The following is an 18,599-nucleotide window of genomic DNA, read 5'->3' as shown; positions in this document are numbered from 1 at the left end:
TGAATGCCCTAGAGCTGTCAATGTCTGGAAGAGGCGCTGAGATGAGCCAGTGTGTTGCTCATTGCTGGAGGTCCATTGCAGCTGCATGCCAGCTTTCAGCAATTATGCCTTCCCTCAAAGGAATGGCTTAAAGTGGGGATTGAGAAGAGCGGAGCAGCACATATGATTAAGTGCCTCATTACTTGTCCTCCGTGTGTAGGAGCACATGTGAGACGCATGAGGGTATGGAGTCTCAGGGCGCTGTCACGTACTCCATAATTAACCCCACATATGAGCGGATTATGAATGGCTCATCTCTACGAATGGTCTTGGAAAGTCATATGACTCGCTGCCCTTCTGAGCTATTGATAAACTCTTGTGATCTCAGTTAATGGCATAGTTAAACTAAAAATCATTATTTAAGCTGGATTTTTTTTTTTTAAGCTTCAGACTACGAATTCGTCCAGTTGGATGATATGAGACATTTTTGATATTTTGAGTTGATTTTAAACCTCATATTGTCATCTGTCTCCTAGTGACGAGGCGCATACGAGTTTTGTGTTCAGAATGACTTGAAAGTCTGGGTGGTAGTATGTGACCCTTAGTCAGAACTCTTCAAATTAAAACGTAAAATTTGTACATTAAGTACCTTTATTAGCTTTTCATCAACTCGCGAACTCCCTGCAGTTCTCTCATGAACAACTGGAACCATTTTCAAGGTGTATGATACCTAATATTTTAAAAGCAGTCGTTCCAAACCTGTATAACTAACTTTCTACCGTGGAACACAAAAGAAGATCTTTTTTTTCTAGACTTTCATGTTGTCGTCATCTTTTCCTTCAGGTGTGTCCTTCTAAAGAGCCTGCTGTGTTCTCACCATGAAAGACCGTGACTCCCTCTCCCTCCTGCACTACTCTGGTTCGGGCAAGACGAGCCCTCAGTTTGCTTCCGCTGCTCTCCATCCCGGCTCCCCTGTGTTGGGAAAGCCCCAGCCTTTCTGCCTGCAGTCCGGCCAGCATCTCATAGCCTCCATGCAGCTCCAGAAACTCAACAGCCACTATCAGAATCTGTCCTCTGCAGCTACAACCGGACCCGGCCGGGGGTACGGAGCCACCATGCTGGGCGCGGGACAGCTCTCCACCCCTGGTGCGGCACAGGCACCCGGGATCATCGATTCTGATCCGGTCGATGAGGAAGTTCTGATGTCGCTGGTGGTGGAGCTGGGTTTGGACCGTGCCAATGAGCTTCCAGAGCTATGGCTGGGTCAGAATGAGTTCGACTTCATCGCGGATGTGCCGGCTGGCTGCTGACCCTCTTTAAAATCAAAGCATCAAATGAATGGCAATTAAATGTGCCTATAAAAACTGAACTGTCAAGAGCTGTTATTTACAGTTTTGGAGGGCGGACTGATGTCGGTTTTTTTCGAGACTTCTGTTCGTTGAGACTCTATGTAGACTTTTCTGTGGAGGAAGAATCTCAGACATTTTCAAAAGTCAGAGGACTAAGCTCGCATACCAAAACGGCCATCCTCAAGATGTTTTCCGCTGCCTTAGGGACGTCTATATTTCCAAAGCTCATTCACTCCCTTATAAATCCCACATCATGATATGTGGAATGGATTTGAATAGTCACCTCAGTGTGAGGATGGAGGGGGAAGAGATCTACAGCAAATATGGTTTGTAGAGAACAAAGGCTACTCTTGCCTGCCGCCTATTGTCCTAACTTGGTCCGACCCTAAACTGTGGGATGGTGTTACATGTGTGTAATGGAAGGTGAATGTGAAACTGGTGCGCTCAGCTGAGCCCCTCCATCATTCGTGAGATTCCCTCGAGAAGCCGTGTCATCGCAAGCCTCATTGGTCACAGGGGAACTCGACCTGGCCGAAGGTTTTCCATGGTTAAATATATTAATGAGGCGTGTCTGTTTACCCCACAAGTCAGCCTGCATCGAATAGCCTGAATTTTCTATTTTTGTCTAGAGATCATTGATTAATGCACTTCTCAATGTTCATCCAAAAAAAAGTATTGCCTACTTTTTTTTCTCCCCTCTCAATTTACTCAAGTTCTGTTCTTTTTTTTGTATTGTATTGTTGGCTGATTGAATATAAGTTAATTGTAATGTAGATCTACGCAGGCCTTGTCAAAAATCCACTAATATGTTAGACATTGTGCATGCTTAAAATGCATTTGATTACCCATTGAAGAGAACTTTGTCATTTTACTTTACTGTTTTTGAAATTTGTGACTTACTGAAACTTAATCAAAGATTTTTCGTTTAGCACTTTTCTTTCATCCATTTATTTTTCTACATAAGAGTTATTACCAAATTATATTTAAAAGTGTGTACTTCTGTTTTTTTTTTTTTCTGAATGTGAAAAAATAAAGTAAAAAAGCACATCACCTTGTCTTTCTTTCCCATAAAAAACACTTTACTGAATTCCACATTTAACAAGCAAAAAACTTGCACTGCTTAACAATAGCTAGGCATTTAAAATGCAAATTGGTAACAACTGAGATGGAATATAAACCTGTTTATGAAACTCACATGATCACATTCCTGTAACCGAGCAGTCTCAGCTAGATCCCGAGCTCGGCAGTGAAGGTGACTAACTGGTTAGTACTGGCATCTAGTGGCCAGCGCAATCAATACATCAACCCTTGTAATTAAATGTTGAAACATCTTCAGATCAGTTCATGGTGAATTTGATTCTCCTTAACTTGCGTCTGTGGCACATTCTTACTCATGAAGAAATGCATAAAATCAAGGGATAAATGAAATTCTATTTAATGAGCAGCATTCATAAAGCAAAAGGACAACGACAAATAAAATATAAACATCAATGAACAAGAGGAGAAACTGCACAGAAACAGTGCACAGAAAGGTTAAGGTATTCAAGCCATTGTTCAGTGATCAGTAGATGACTATCATTTGTTTCTATAAGCACAGCAGCCCTGATTCACATCCTGGAATTTCCAAGCACTCGTTTATTAACTTCAACAATTAAAATATAGGCCTGGTTTCACAGACAGGGCTTAGATTAAGCCAGGATTAGGCCTTAGTAGGGGAAACTATCAAAAAGAACTTTACTTTAAAGAAGACGAAAAACTATTTATGGTTTTATTTCCATATTTTGTTTAGAATACCTGTACGACTCAGGGTTAATTGTCTCAGCGATGTTGTTTTATTTCTGCCTGTCTTGTGTGTGTATGATAATTATTAAGTGAGCCCGAGCACTTTAGCAGGGTGAAAAGAAAACATGGAGTATACTCCAGTCTGGCACACGGAGCCTATATTATTTGGCATCGTAAACGATAGCTACTCGGGACTTCGATGCCAAATTAAACACATCATGATGATTCTAAAGCATATTATTGACATTTAAAAATATATGTATCACTATGGTAATACAAATAAACAGGCTTATTCGTCACAGCAAAGCTTTAACATCACTTTGCTTCAAAGTCACGGACTACAACATAGGCCCTACTTTTATTTTATGGTGCCAGTACAGTGAAGAAAAGCAGAAAAATACTGTTTTCTTACAACTTGAGGGTGTGTTAATGGTGACAATATTAATTTTGGAGTCATTTAAACCTTCAAATGCTGTAATTTTAAATGATCGGTTATACTTGACCCTTCGTCGTCTTTTCTCAGTCCGGTTCCGCAGATGCTCCATCCCATGTTTGTGAGCGGACTCGGATCCCTTAATAAGTTATTAAGTAGCTTGTATAAGCAAGCATCAGAAAAAAAAAAAAAAACATTATGTTGTGCATCTTGAGACAAAACAATGGCACGGACATATTTTAGATGTGTTAAAAGTTGCTTTCAGTTAAAACAGCTCAAACATGCGTTTTAGTCTGAGACTATAGGCTTAAAGTAGCCTGGCAAGCCAGACCTACATCAAGATGTTAGGTCTGGAAACTCAAACTCAACATAGACACGGCTCAAACCGAGGGGCGGGATAAACGGCTGTCTTTCAAATTCCCTCTGCACGCAATAGGACAGCGCTTCAACCAACCAGAGCGTTTTCCCACCAGCGGAGCTAACGTCAGTTGATAGATTCAACTTTTGCCATATCTGGCCGGCAAAACGACGAACACATCTTCCTTTTTTTAAGAATGACTTAAGTGCCGTTCTTTATGGAAGCTTGTTTCCGCCACAAAAAAAAAAAAAAAAAAGAAGATAATTGCGACTTTTTATCTCACAATTGCGAGTTTACATCTCGCAATTCTGACTTTATTTCTCAGAATTGCGAGATATAAAGTCAGAATTGCGTGAAATAGTCGCAATTGCGTGTTTTAAAGTCAGAATTGCGAGATATAAAGTCACAATTGCGTGTTATAAAGTCAGAATTCTGAGATACAAAGTCAGAATTGCGAGATATAAAGTCGCAATTGCGTCTTATAAAGTCAGAATTCTGACTTTATAATGTTTAGATTTTATTTTATTTAAACTATTTTGTTTAGAATACCTGTACGACTCAGGGTTAATTGTCTCAGCGATGTTGTTTTATTTCTGCCTGTCTTGTGTGTGTATGATAATTATTAAGTGAGCCCAAGCACTTTAGCAGGGTGAAAAGAAAACATGGAGTATACTCCAGTCTGGCACACGGAGCCCATATTATTTGGCATCGTAAACGATAGCTACTCGGGACTTCGATGCCAAATCGATGCCAAATTAAACACATCATGATGATTCTAAAGCATATTATTGACATTTAAAAATATATGTATCACTATGGTATGGTATCTCATGGACTTTATATCACGCAATTGGGAGATATAAAGTCAGAATTGCATGATATAAAGTCGCAATTGTGAGATATAAACTATTCTGTAAAAAAAAAAAGTCCCCCCCCCCCCTTAGAATTGGACTTTATATCTCACAATTCTGAGAAAAGATGTCAGTATTGCGAAATATAAACTCGCAATTATGTGTTATAAAGTCAGAATTGCGTGATATAAAGTCAGAATTCTGAGATATAATGTCAGAATTGCGTGATACATAGTCGCAATTGCGAGAAAAAAAGTCAGAATTCTGACTTTATATCTCAGAATTCTAAAAAGAGGATAACTCGGTGTAGGCAACACCGATTTTTGTCGTTGTTCTCTGTATTGACAGCACTCCAAATGTACAAAAAAATTAGCTCAATGTTAAAATTGACCGGAGTTCTCCTTTAAGCCTTCTCTGTGAAACCAGGCGATAAAGTTTTACATGGGCTTTTCCTCATCTTTACTATTAACGCTGTTTTCCCCTAGATGGAATGTAATACCACAAAACATCACAATCAAACCCACTGCTAATCCTTTAAAATAATGTCATTCGTGTAAATTCAAGGAACTGGCTTTTGTTGGTCTAAGAGATATTACAAAAGTCTAAAAGGATGGAAATTAAAAACAAAACAAAATAATAGAGCACATGAAACAAATTTCACATGAAATAATATTCCCAAACAGGTTTTGTGTGAAAGTGTGAAAAAACAGCAGTAATTTCCTAATAAATTTCCAATTTTCATGTTAAAATTCACCCTGATGCACTCAGTTGTGATATTGTGATAAAAGAATACTAAGAATGAACTGAACATCTTTATAAAGCCAAATAGCGATGTTGACATGATATGTAATGAGTAATGAGGCAGTATAGGCCCCGAACTTGAAGAAACATACTTATACATAGATACAAATTTCGAAGAGGGCAAAGATATTCCCTAGAAAAAGAAAAGAAAAAACTATGAAAAGGGATGCATCGCATGTCACACTACCAATGCTGGGTTTAGAGTGTGATTCCAGACCTCCCCGCTTGATGGCACTCGTACAGCTTCTATGAGACGCTTGGATTGTCCTTCTTCGGCACCGGTAGTTCAGCTTATCTTCCGCTGACAGGAAGTGGCTGGTCCTTTTCCCCAGACTTCAACATGGTGAGTGCATTTCATTCACGACACCCTTCCAAAATAATCCACAATCATCAACGTTTATAAAGAGCGAAGTTTTCAATTTGCGTTCCAAATACTGCTCTTTTATCCCATATACGATGAACAACACACAAATTGTCATGATAAAGAGCAGATGAAATGTTTAAAAGGTTAACGGAAAATGCCGAGCTCAACCGCGGTCTCTCTTTAGCGGTAGAGAGTGGGTTCGCTGTTAGATTTTGGGTGAAATGTGAGTTTTTAAACGGGTTTGGTGGTTTTAATACTCTTTTAATCAATAGAAAGTGGAATTTACACATCATACACTTTTTAAATAGCACGCTTTGCGTATTTAAGTAACGTTAGCGGGAAGGGATCTAAAGGCCTCGCCTGGCCATCATGGAGCAGGACTAACGTTACAGCCTGTGTAATGCATTTATATAGGCTGGTGTTCTCTTTAAAGCTGATTAAATGGTTTCTGTTTTTTATTTCAGGCCCGAGGACCGAAGAAGCATCTGAAGCGTGTCGCAGCTCCTAAACACTGGATGCTGGACAAACTCACTGGAGTTTTTGTAAGTGATGCTTTGCTTTCATAAAGATGCACTCAGTAACTTACTTTTGTATGTGTTATACGTATAGCGAATTGTAGAGCACTTCTGAGAGAAAATGATTATAATGTTGTACACTCGCATCAGATGAAGATTATGATCTTTTAGAATAATTCTTGATGGCCTTATAATACAAGTTCAGTGCAAAGTGTTTTTCAATTGAGATACTTGTAACAAAAGTAGTAATTTGCCCAATGGTAAAAAAAAAGTAATATGTAACTATACATATATTGTTACTGCAACATATTGATGTGAGTTGACTTTGCTGTCTGTAGGCTCCTCGTCCCTCCACCGGTCCTCACAAACTGAGGGAGTGCTTGCCCCTCATCATCTTCCTGAGGAACCGTCTCAAGTACGCTCTGACCGGAGATGAGGTCAAGAAGATCTGCATGCAGAGGTTCATCAAGATCGATGGCAAGGTCCGCACTGATATTACCTACCCCACTGGGTTCATGGGTGAGTTCTGCTGCAATAGTGTTTGGTTTTCTTCACAGAACTGTTATTTTAGTGGTCCTCTATGAACCTACTGAGGGGTTCTGCTGGTCTTGAAAAGGTCACATCTTTAATTCACCCTTGCACAAATTAAGACCTTAAAGGGTTAGTTCACCCAAAAATGAAAATTCTGTCAGTAATTACTCACCCTCATGTTGTTCTAACCCCGTAAGACTTTCGTTCATCTTCGGAACACAAATTAAGATATTTGATTAAATCTGAGAGCTGGATCACTCCTCCATAGACTTCTAAGGGACTGAAACTTGCTGGCCCAGAAAAGTTATTAAAGAGATCATCAATATAGTCCAAGTGACTACAGTGGCTCAACCTTAAAGCCACACCGTGGACTTTGTGACCTAAAGAGTTGACGCATACGAGTTATTTTAAATGATTCCTCAGGCCAATATACAGCGTTTGACACTATTAATGCTCCGAGCGGGGCTGCCCTCTTGAAATACCGCCTATGTAAGTTTGGAGGAGACAGACCGTCGTTGAACAGGTCATGTGACCTGGAGAACGTATCGCTTTACGGCCGTCACGTGACCATAGGCTCTGATATACTGTTTTCTAGACTTTTGCGACAGTGCTGCGGCGCTTGTGGCCTCTAGGGGCGCTAGACGTGAAAGTTCCAGGTCTAGTGCCCCTAGCGCCTGCAAAAGTTCCGCGGTGTGGCTTTAAGTTTATCAAGCGATGAGAATACTTTTGTGCGCAAAAAAACAAACAAAAATAACGACTTTATTCCACTATTCATTTCCTTCTCTCTGGGCCTCGTAGTGTTTAAGCATAGCGCGTCTGTGTTGCACGTCACCACGCATCACACACATGACAAGCGTCGACCAATAGTGAGCCTATGTGGTGACGTGAAACACAGACGCGCTACGCTTAAACACGACGTAAACTAACTCGAGGCTCAGAGAGAAGAAAATGAATAGTGGAATAAAGTCGTTATTTTTGTTTGTTTTTTGTGCACAAAAAGTATTCTCGTCGCTTGATAAACTTAAGATTGAGCCACTGTAGTCACTTGGACTATATTAACAATGTCTTTAATAACTTTTCTGGGCCAGCAAGTTTCAATCACATAGAAGTCTATGGAGGAGTGATCCAGCTCTCAGATTTAATCAAAAATATCTTAATTTGTGTTCCGAAGATGAAGGAAAGTCTTACGGGGTTGGAACAACATGAGGGTGAGCAATTACTGACGGAATTTTCATTTTTGGGTGAACTAACCCTTTAATGTCTTAAATCAGAGCAGAAAGTCATAAATTCACGTTTATGAAAAATGAATATCTTTCTCAGTATTTTTGTCCTGTTTTCCAGTATAAAATCTAAATCTTTAAATTGAGAAATTAAGTCTTAAGTAAAATTAAGTCTTGAAATATTATGAGAACTTTCCTTTGAATTGAGCTGATTTTTCTGCCTGTTGGCAGATATTTGTTGTTTTAATCATGAGCTCACTTAGGGCTTAGCGATAAACGTTGACGGTAATTTTCATGCTATGATTTCTTGATAAAATTCTAACAAGATTTCGATATAATGTTGATGCGCTAAAAGCGGAATGAAACAGCCCTGTTCGTTTGCACAGACCATTTATACTGGTTACAGTTGAAGTCAGGCAACACAAACCTGTTTCGTGACTTAAATCAATATCACCTCTTAGCACATGCAGAAACTATTTATTTTAAAGGTAAAATGACTGAAAGTGTTGGGAATTCAAAAACGTGAAGTGTTTGTCATGTACTGACAGAGTAGTTAATTAATGGTCTGGTTTCTACAACTTTCAATCTGGAGCAAATATTTGCCTTTAAAAGAAAGATAGATTAGACATTTATTGTGATAAATAATCGACTTGTATGAAAAGTTTTTTTTTTTTTTAGCCCTAGACTCACTTAATTTTAATCAACTTCTCAGGAATGCATCTTAATTTTAGAATCTTTAGACGTTTGCACTGGAAAATAAGACAAATATTGAGGAAGAACATCACTATTTGATATGTGATCAGAAGGTACAGTAAAAGATTTCCATATTCTAGTGGTTGGGAGCAGAGGTGTTTAAGTTACCTTTTTGTAAAATGAATTAATGGATATTTGTTGGAAATTGTATTTTCTAACTGAAATGTTGCTAATACAATTCATTGTTTCTCCCTGAACATTTGCATTTAGAGAACCTATTGACCTAGGTCATTTAAGTGTATTCCTTATTTTCTTTACTTGGTCTTAAGTTTTTAAATTGACCTTCAAAAAAACCTGTAGAAACCCTGCTACTGATTTGGAAGCAAAGCCTGTAAGACAAATGCATTACTATTTTATTATAACTGAAATGTAAAATGTATTTAGTAATTTTACTTTATAGTAATACAATTGTTTTTTTCTTCACTTGCAAGAGTTAAACCTTTTATTTTGGCAAAAAAAAATATGCTTTTAAGTTTCTGTGTCAACCGGTTTATGAATTTTTCAGTACCATTCCAGTGAAATGCTGCAATTATTGGTCCACAAAAAAAGCGTATCATACAAATGTAGAAAGTGTAACTGGCCCACGTTGCATTCCCAAGTCAGTGTTGCCAAGTCCACGGTTACCTTCAATTATTAAATTGAAGGAATTGGACTACCTTCAATTATTAAAAATCTGCTGGTGTACAAATTAAATGTTCTGAAATGTACCTAACCTTTTATTGTTATAAGTGTAAAAATATTTTCGGTTCATTATGAAACGGATAAGATTGTGCAAGGGTCTAGATAATTCTCCACAGTCTAGATAATTGTAAAAACTACTGTAAACTATTTTTTAGAGATTAAATATTAAAAAAATAATATTTTGCATGATGAAAAAAACAGTGAACTTTAATCAGTAATTTCTAAATGTGCTATTCAAGTGTTCCAGCTGCATAACACTGAAATTCTACTTGTTCCTCTTTAGCTTGGGTGTTTAATGTTTTGGAACTTTCAGAAAACCTATGATAATTGCACAATTTCAGCTAGAGTGCTCATTTAGGTGTTCTCAGTGTTTGGACGATGTGGAACCAAAAATGTTAGTCAGGTTTTCAAATCTTGAGGTTTGACTTTCCTGTAGAGCAGGGGACGGCAATAGGCGGCCCGTGGGGCAAAACTGGCCCGCCAGCAATATTTTTTGGCCCGCCGGATTATTTTGGAAGTCCCCTTTTTTTTTTTTTTTCCAGCCTATTTTTTTTTTTTTTTTTTACAATAACGGTTTACAAATAGGCCCCGCATATCATTCGTTCAATCGTTTTTTTTGTTTTTTTTTTTCAAATTAAAACCAAAAATAAAATGTTAAACAACTTGTTTTTCCATTATTTATTTCCTGAACTAAAATGAAAAAACGAATAACGACTCGTTTCCGATTTTCTGATTGTGCGTTCAGATCAAAAATAGAAAAAATAAATAACAGGTTTAGACGAATTTTAATGTTGAATTTTAATTTAACACCTAGCAGATAATTCTAATCATTTTAAACAGATCAATTATTCGGCTATAACACACTGATAAATAATGTGTATTACCTGATAAAAAAATATTTGCACTATGCTGCTGCACAAAACTCTTCCAATACTTGAGAAAAGCCGTGGCCGCGCGCCTACATCTGACAATATTGTTTTCTTGGTTGTGGTTTAAAAATAAACATTCTGACATAAAACACTCAGTCAGCTACACTGTTTAGCCTACTTCTGAATATTATATTTTGGGTTCAAACACGCGCCGCTGCACACCACACAATAGCCTACTTAACAGTGTTAAATTTGAAAAATACTGTTCGATAGAACTGCTTTAACTTACCACAGTTATCTGCGTGCTTCCTGCGATGAAGTTCCACATTTGCGGCTATCCAACACGAAAATGCAGCAAATTAAGCCTTTCACAATATTGTTTTCTTCAGATAACTCCAAATTTCTCCCACACACTGGACTTTTTGGATGACTATTGTCGACAACTTTACAATCTCCACTAGCTATTCTTTTCTTCAACTCCTCAGCATCCATCTCGACGACTGCAGTGCAAGCAGATCGCGCGTGCGGTTATGAGGAATTTTTAAAACTGAAATAGGTAACGTTATAGATTCCTGGGAAGGTGTGGCGCGTGGGCACAAATAAACTGATGTGGATTTTAAATTATTTTATAAACTTGAAATACAGGCATATTTTTGTAGATGTGTTTCTAAAAATATGCATATATTTTTACGTTTGAATGTGATAAACCCGTTTAGACCCGTGTTTCCCCGGTGTCCGACCTGACCCGCACCCGTATCCGACACAGTTGGATATTTTTCACCCGTTTGAGCAAAATTTGCGGGTGACCCGTCGGCTACCCGAACCCGTGCAGGACTCTATTTTAAAGTATAGCCTAAGTAGCGGTCAGAGCTCTGGTGTAGTTTGGACGGAGCGGGCGGTCGTCTGACTGACAATAGCCCACTCCCGATATGTTTTGACAGCGCATTCGCACTTCATTCTGACCACCTGTAGCCTACACCTAGATCTGAGGAGCTGTTTGGTACTGAAACCATTGTCAGTCAACAACATTCTTTTTTTTTTGCAAGGATGTTTGAAATAGTTTGGCAGAAAATAGCCTTCTTCATTTGTCAGTAGGGCAATATGGTTTTTATTTATGTTGCTTGAGTGATTTGTTATTTATATTTCATTATTTTTTTTCTGTGAATTTTTTTCTCTGCTGACAGTAAGCTACAATGTTAAAATAGCCTAATATTTATATTGACACAAACACAATATTTGTATAGCATTTATAATTGTTATAGGCTACTTAATCTCTCTCTTTCCGTTAGAGACATTTTAATGTGAGATTCTAGAAGTGAGACCTAAATTTTGCGGACCGTCAGGTCGGAATATAAAGCGGGTGAATACAGAGCGTATTTTAAGCGGTTTAATTTGTGTAGCTACGTGTAGCTGGCCCGCCACCTACTGGCTAAAAAAAATATTGGCCCGCAGCCATAGTTATTTGCCGACCCCTGCTGTAGAGTTTAGCTCAAACCCTGATCGAACACCTGAACAAGCTGATCACTGTCTTCTGGATTACTAGAAAGTTTCAGGTAGTTGAGTTTAATCAAGGTTGGATGTAAACTACAGAAAAGTTTACAGGAAAGGGCCGGAGTTTAGAACCGCGGATCTCAAGTTTTCACCACATTCATCTCATTGTGATTAGAAATGTCTGGTTTATCATGCAGTCACATTCTGGCAGTAGTGTATGTAAGATTATTTATTGGGCCACACAACATTAATTTAGTCCAGAAATATCAGTCATATAGTTGGCTGCTGATTTTATTGCATTCAATTATACAATAAGACCATAGTCATTTAACTGGCACTCACAATTGAGCATGTGAGTTGTAGCTTACCAGATGGTTGAACCACGAACGTCACATCGAGTGACTAATCCCTCAGTGTTATAACACTCTCCTTCACATAGCGTTTCCACTGTGCACCCATATTGCCTAGTAAGTGCCAACAGGATATTAATCTGCTGTGACTGATTTTCCAGCTCAGGTGATGCGGCAGGTTGTTTATTGAGATGATGTTGTAAAACATAAGCTGAGGTGACAATGTGGTGTTAATAAAATGTGTTGTGCTGTCGTGCTTTCAGATGTGGTCAGCATTGAGAAGACTGGAGAGAACTTCAGGCTGATCTATGATGTCAAGGGACGCTTTACAGTTCACCGCATCACAAATGAGGAGGCCAAGGTGAGCTTAATGTTCTTGTGTAGTTCATAAACAAATGAAGTGACAAGATCTTATCAATTTGATTTGAGATTGCAGATCTTTTGAGCTAATGCTGTTGTCCTCTTATAGTACAAATTGTGCAAGGTGAGGAAAATCCTCATTGGCACAAAGGGAATCCCACATCTGGTGACCCATGATGCCCGCACCATCCGTTACCCTGATCCTCTTATCAAGGTCAACGACACCGTCCGCATTGACCTGGACACCGGCAAAATCACAGATTTCATCAAGTTTGAGACGGGTTAGAAAGCAGAATGTCTTGAACTTTGTCTTTCTCCTTTTGTTTTTGTGTTTGAGTTGCCCATCTCTATTTCCTTTTTCCTGTGTAAATAGGCAATGTTTGCATGGTAACCGGAGGTGCTAACTTGGGGCGTATTGGTGTGATCACCAATAGAGAGAAGCATCCTGGCTCTTTTGATGTGGTGCATGTTAAAGACAGCACTGGGAACAGCTTTGCCACCAGGCTCTCCAACATTTTCGTCATCGGCAAGGTGAGCACAGGGTTCAGAATGTTTGGGATGATTAAGCTGTTAGCAAACCGTTGACTGGGCTTGGTATGTGCTGTAATGCTCAAAAGGAAGACTTGAAACTTTAGGAGCTTTCTGCACACATTTCTACCCAAGACATTTTGTAATGATGTTGGGGAAAATTACTTTTAAAGGAACTCGTTACAATATTGTGTTATTCTCTAAAAAGTGACTAATTGCATTACTTGGTTACTTTTTTTATGGAAAGTAATGCATTACTTTCTCGGCTGGGCTTGGAGGTTTTTCTTAACAAAATATTTGTTTTTGGCAAATGTAAATGCCATTTTAGGCCGCAAGTGAGACGAATACTCCTTTGTCTGGAGGAAATACAAATTCACACCTGTACAATAAACTCAAACAAACCTTTTAGCTTTGCTGCTTTTCTGGATTGAAGAATAGGAAGCAGAGGAAATGTCCAACAAAACAAAATTGATCATCTTAAGTCATTCTGCTCTTTGGAGTGGTTGAATTGGATCATTGAATGTCAGCAACAAACACATTGGTTAAAGTGAGAATGATTACATGAGTATATTGTATTCAACATTTTAAGGTGAATACATGTTTGTATTCATTAAGTGTGTTTGCATTAAACAATTTTTTATTCATAAAGGAATACTGAATCTGTTTTTGTGTAAGTGAGATGAAAAGTCGCCTGCTTGCACTATTAGTCTAGAACTACATTAACCATGTTTGCGCACCGCCTCTACACCTCACTCCTGATTCCTCTCAACATGGGTACAGGAGACGTGTCTGTCAATAAATGGGGAAACAAAGTAACTTTTATTACTTTGAAAATGAAACGGATAATTTGAGTTTAAAAGTAATACGTTACTTTACTGGTTGCTTGTAATCTGTAATCTGATTGTTTCTCCCCAACGGGGCACTTGACAATCCTAAACTTTGCAAGTCCTACATAAATGGCTATGTTTGCATCCTGAAAAACATGTGCCAAGAGTTGTTGTTTTTTTAAAGCAGTTTTACAGATTTGATCTTGCAGTATTACAAGTTTATCGTTGTACTAATGTCTGTGCCTCTGTCATCAGGGCAACAAGCCATGGGTTTCCCTGCCCCGTGGAAAGGGTATCCGCCTGACCATTGCTGAGGAGAGAGACAAGAGACTGGCTGCCAAACAGAGCAGCAGCTAAGTCAACAGGACTAGCGCACACCTTGATTTCAAATAAAAAGTTATTTACAACTATGAATTGTGTTTTTTTTTTTTTTTAATAAGTGTTTGGCCTACAGCAACTGTTCTTATCCCTTTTTGACTATGGCCCGCTACCCAGAAATTTGAATATTCTTCAATTTCACATCTTGACTTTTATTAGTTGTATTAAAGTTGTATTAATTTAGATAATATTTTGAATTCTTGTGGCCATTTTCCACAGGCCTTTTATTTTTCTCTTTGCTCTTACATACTGCTTGAACTGACATTTAAACTAGTGTATTGAAATCAAAGTGTTCATACAGACTCTCAACTACATGCATTTTGTACTTCACACTTTATTATGTGTCCCACTATATATTGGCAATATATTGTGTGTCTTGTAATAAGTTCTACACAGAATTGCAGTTTTAATGCCCACTTGGACCCAATACAGGAAATACTTAATGCAAGTCAAGTGCAAATACCGGAAGTGCCAGTATTGGGGGGACTAATTAGTTTGAATGGCAGAGCAAGCAGCTGAACTCTTACTGACACCTGGTGGTGTGGTTGCGGTATCACACCAAAGGAAGCCTTCATTCATGCCATCATAGAAAAGCGCTGTTTGTAAATCATGACTGTATAAAACGTTAAGTTGGGCTGATCATGAAATCTACATGCTTTCCCCCCATAAGGCTGACCACTCATGTTAAAAACATTAACAGGGTCTTAAAATGCTTTTTATGTAATGTATAGAAGATCAAAATTATTAGATTTAGACCCTATTAACATACACCTTTGTGTAATCAAGTGTTCCCAAAGAAATTATTTAGCAGGTTCAGGTGTGTTTGATTAGACGAACTAAACTTTGCAGGATAGTGGAATCTCCAGGAATGGGCACTCTTGTTTTAATCTAATATTTAAAGGAATAGTTCACATAAAAATGGTCATTTACTCACCCTCAAGTTGTTTCACACCTGTATGAATTTCTTTCTTCTGCTGAACACAAAGATATTTTGAAGAATGTTGGTAACCACCAGACAGCTGGTGTAGCTACCCCTTTGACTTCCATAGTAGGAAAAAAAATTACTATGGGATCCATCAACTGTTTGGTTACTGACATTCTTCAAAATATCTTATTTTGTGTTCAGCAGTTGAAAAATTCTTTCAGATTTGAAATGAACTTGAGAGTGAGTAATAATATTTTTTTTTATTTTTAAGCGAACTATTCCTTTAATTCCAAATGTAGAAGATGCCACTTCATGCATTTTCTTTGATCGGATAAAAAATGCATGGAGTGACGAATATAAATAGGCCCATGGTTTGTGGAAAAACTGGAACTGAGATGTTCAGTTTTTAAACTAAAGGAAAGTTTATCTTTGATTTAAAAATGAGTCTTAAGAGTTAAATAAGCAGGTTGGTCTCAGCACAGCAGTAATGAACTCTTATTTTAGATTATAGAGCATCTTAGCATTTGCAATGTTTGAATGAGAGGGTGTTTATGAACTAGAACAAATATTTGTATAGACGATTCTACTTTTGGATTTGTTGATTTGATAAGACTGGAGCACACCTGTGTGTATGTTTTCCTCTTGTGCCACATAGCTGAGGCTCAACTCCAGAAGGCCATATGGGCCCTGCTGAGCTTCAGCCTGTTCCTCCTGCAGCCTTTGGCCTGCTGGTCCACAGCAGCTCAGCACGGCTCACCTCAACACACATTGCAGGGGCTGTCTGCCAGAACGCAATACAAACTAAAAACACACAGACTCCGGTGTCCTTGAGTTTAAATATTCTGCGGCGTTTGAAAGCATGATCATCCTGAAACCACTCACCCGCCTCCCTGTCCTGATGGACTTTCTGCTAGGTGTTTCTCTGTCATCTATGGAAGCCTATTTCTACCACATAAGAAAAAAATAAAGTAGGATAAATCATAATAATGGCATAAAAATTTAATTATTTTTATTTGTTTTACTTTTTAACTAGTATGTTATATTTTTAACTTTTATAATTAGTCATAATTATATATTTTGTCATAATTTTAACTTGTCATAATTATGACTTTGTCAAAATTATGAGTGTGGTGGTGGATTTTGTGGTGGAAAATTGGCTTATATGCTCATCACGTATTTAAAAGATGGAAATAAATAATGACATAAGTTGAAAATATGACAAAATTAATCATAATTATGACATTTAATGTCAACATTGTCAAAAAGTTGAATTTATAAGATTAAAAAACAATTATGACAAATGTTTGACTTTAATTTGCAATTATGACTTAGTGTCTCATATTTTTGACTTATGTCAATTATAACTTTTAGTGTCACAATTTCGACTTTTTAATCTCATAACTATGATTTAGTATCCCCAATTTCGACTTTTATCTCATCATAACTACTTAATTTATATTTTTAAAGTCATAATTATGATTTACCAAAGCATGATTTTTTTTCTCATGTAATTGAAATGGCCTTTCCATCATACTGACATAAGTCACTTAAATAAATCAGATCAAACTTTAGGTCAGATTTTGAAGCATTTCCTCATTTATCACCTGGTCCCCCATTAAGTTAATATATGAGTCTGGCTATAGTCCAGGGACCTGTTTGCAAAAATATAATATTATGAAAATGAAATTTGAATCTAGCCAGACCTCACTCCTCCCTCAAATCAAACTAGGCAGATACAATCTACCGCAGGAGACATGAAAAGAAACCAGGAACAGAAGAGCAGAAAATAGTCCTTTCAACGAAACGAGGGGGAGGAGGGTTGCCGTGAAGAAAAGGTCCACCAGGAGTGGTTCCTGTCATGCACTCGGGCCATGTGGAGTGGGGTGGGGAACCAGGAACAATGAAGACAGTCATACAGTGAGGCAAAACAAGGCCCAGATGTTTCCAATCAATTCCCTGTATGAGATAAGGTTTCATATGAAGCCATAGAGAAACATGCCTGATAAGATTATTTAACATGGAGGACTCTCAGCCTCTCCCCTTCTCTCATCATTTTTGAATGCACGCCCTCTTTCGTCGTCCAGTGTGGAAAGACTGGATGAACAAAACATCTAGGTGAGCCAAGTTCTGGTTCAGGGTGGGGGAGCGTGCGCGCGCGCGCACACACACACACACACACACACACACACTAGACCAGATGTGTATTTAGGGATGGGCAAACGCAAGGTTAGAATGTGACTGGAGGAAAGTATTTTTTCTCTCTCTCATTGTTCTCAGGTTTGTTGGAGTCACTTGAAGCACTTTTAAACCTTATTTTTGTGAGCATGCGCTGAGCAAGGCTGCTTACTAAACGCATAGTTGAGTTTTCGTGAAAGATTCAGCTCATAGGGTCTGGTTGCACACGAGTGGGTGAGGTCTCTCAGGCGCAGTTCATGAGAGTTTGGGTCTGTGATTTGCAGTGATACAGTGAACTGGAGGGCTGCAGAGCTCCTCACAGTGGACAATCAATTACAATGCATAAAATGCCTCCACTGTACGCGCAATCCCGAGCAAGAGTCTCCGCCAACACTCTTCAGCGCTGGCGAAACACGCACTTTTAAAGGGAGTTTACCATAAGAGCAGAAAAGATGCCCTTCTGCAAGAGGACCGTAGTCCCTAAAGATGTGTGCAGAAGCGGCGGCAAGAGTCGCGGTGCGATGTTCACGGATCTGGTGGATGTGTGCGGCTTGACTCTGTGCGCGGTGCTCCGGCAGCTGTCGGATTTATCCCGTCAGTCGGTGAGCATCCTGGAGGAGCTGGAGGGAGAGCTCGCCTCCATCTGCTACCGCTCCGGAGCTCTGGAGAACAAACTTATCAGCCTGCAGAAACACATCTCAGCACTGGCCACCAAGCCGCCGCTCAAAAGTAGGAACTTTTCAGTACTCTTGCTGACTTATTGATGTGTGTGGATGACTTGTTTACTCACTTACTTGTCAAGTTCATGGTCTTCTTAACTGATGTTTACATTCACCATGCAACATAAAACATCTCTTGACTTTCGTTCTTGGGCTGCTGAGCATATTTTGAGGACAATAACGTCTTTATGAATTATATAGATATTGTGTTTAGTCTCTAAATGTAGGCTAGCTGTTTCTCCTCTGGCTGTAATGTAAATGTAGACGGAGGGATGATGGTCCAGGAAAGGAGCAACAATGTTCTTTTGTTCACCACATGAACCTTGTGTTTATTTCCACCGACTAAACCAATTGCCAAGT

The 18,599-nt window shown here is 38.6% G+C and overlaps 4 protein-coding genes across 6 annotated transcripts in view; all 4 read left to right on the top strand.

Moving 5' to 3' along the window:
* The window catches only part of hdac8 (histone deacetylase 8), a 42,481-nt gene extending 40,129 nt beyond the window's left edge, over window positions 1–2,352 (top strand). Inside the window, exon 11 of the mRNA XM_081351598.1 lies at window positions 823–2,352. Within this exon, the coding sequence (XP_081207724.1) occupies window positions 823–836 (14 nt within the window). The 3' untranslated portion in view covers window positions 837–2,352. The remainder of the gene's footprint in view (window positions 1–822) is intronic.
* Window positions 858–1,289, top strand: cited1 (Cbp/p300-interacting transactivator, with Glu/Asp-rich carboxy-terminal domain, 1; the record flags this gene model as incomplete). The annotated part of the gene is made up of 1 exon (XM_081389523.1): window positions 858–1,289. One exon carries the CDS (start codon window positions 858–860, stop codon window positions 1,287–1,289), a length of 432 nt encoding a protein of 143 aa, XP_081245649.1.
* A 3,386-nt stretch (window positions 2,353–5,738) lies between the features above and the next one.
* Window positions 5,739–14,456, top strand: rps4x (ribosomal protein S4 X-linked). Its single transcript, XM_081359297.1, has 7 exons — window positions 5,739–5,896; window positions 6,382–6,459; window positions 6,771–6,951; window positions 12,591–12,688; window positions 12,797–12,968; window positions 13,061–13,218; window positions 14,298–14,456. Exons 1-7 carry the CDS (start codon window positions 5,894–5,896, stop codon window positions 14,397–14,399), a joined length of 792 nt encoding a protein of 263 aa, XP_081215423.1. The 5' UTR covers window positions 5,739–5,893; the 3' UTR covers window positions 14,400–14,456.
* Window positions 14,457–17,426: 2,970 nt separating this feature from the next.
* nhsl2 (NHS-like 2) overlaps window positions 17,427–18,599 on the top strand; it is a 73,935-nt gene continuing 72,762 nt past the window's right edge. For 2 of the 3 annotated variants that reach the window (XM_081358765.1, XM_081358764.1), the window contains exon 1: window positions 17,603–18,249. In XM_081358765.1, the coding sequence (XP_081214891.1) occupies window positions 17,973–18,249 (277 nt within the window). In that variant the 5' untranslated portion in view covers window positions 17,603–17,972. Of the gene's footprint in view, window positions 18,250–18,599 lie in introns of all 3 variants that reach the window. The other variant, XM_081358763.1, reaches the window with a different exon arrangement.

The sequence above is a fragment of the Scardinius erythrophthalmus genome, assembly GCF_964197995.2.
Source record: "Scardinius erythrophthalmus genome assembly, chromosome: 2".
Taxonomy (NCBI): Eukaryota; Metazoa; Chordata; class Actinopteri; order Cypriniformes; family Leuciscidae; genus Scardinius; species Scardinius erythrophthalmus.
The sequence above is the reverse complement of the archived record's forward strand: the minus strand, read 5'-3'. Positions and strand labels throughout refer to the sequence as shown.

Excerpts from the sequence above, each read along its gene's own strand:
- rps4x (XM_081359297.1), top strand. Across the intron at positions 6,952-12,590 it reads CTACCCCACTGGGTTCATGG|ATGTGGTCAGCATTGAGAAG; the intron begins GTGAGTTCTGCT and ends TCGTGCTTTCAG. Across the intron at positions 13,219-14,297 it reads ACATTTTCGTCATCGGCAAG|GGCAACAAGCCATGGGTTTC; the intron begins GTGAGCACAGGG and ends CTCTGTCATCAG.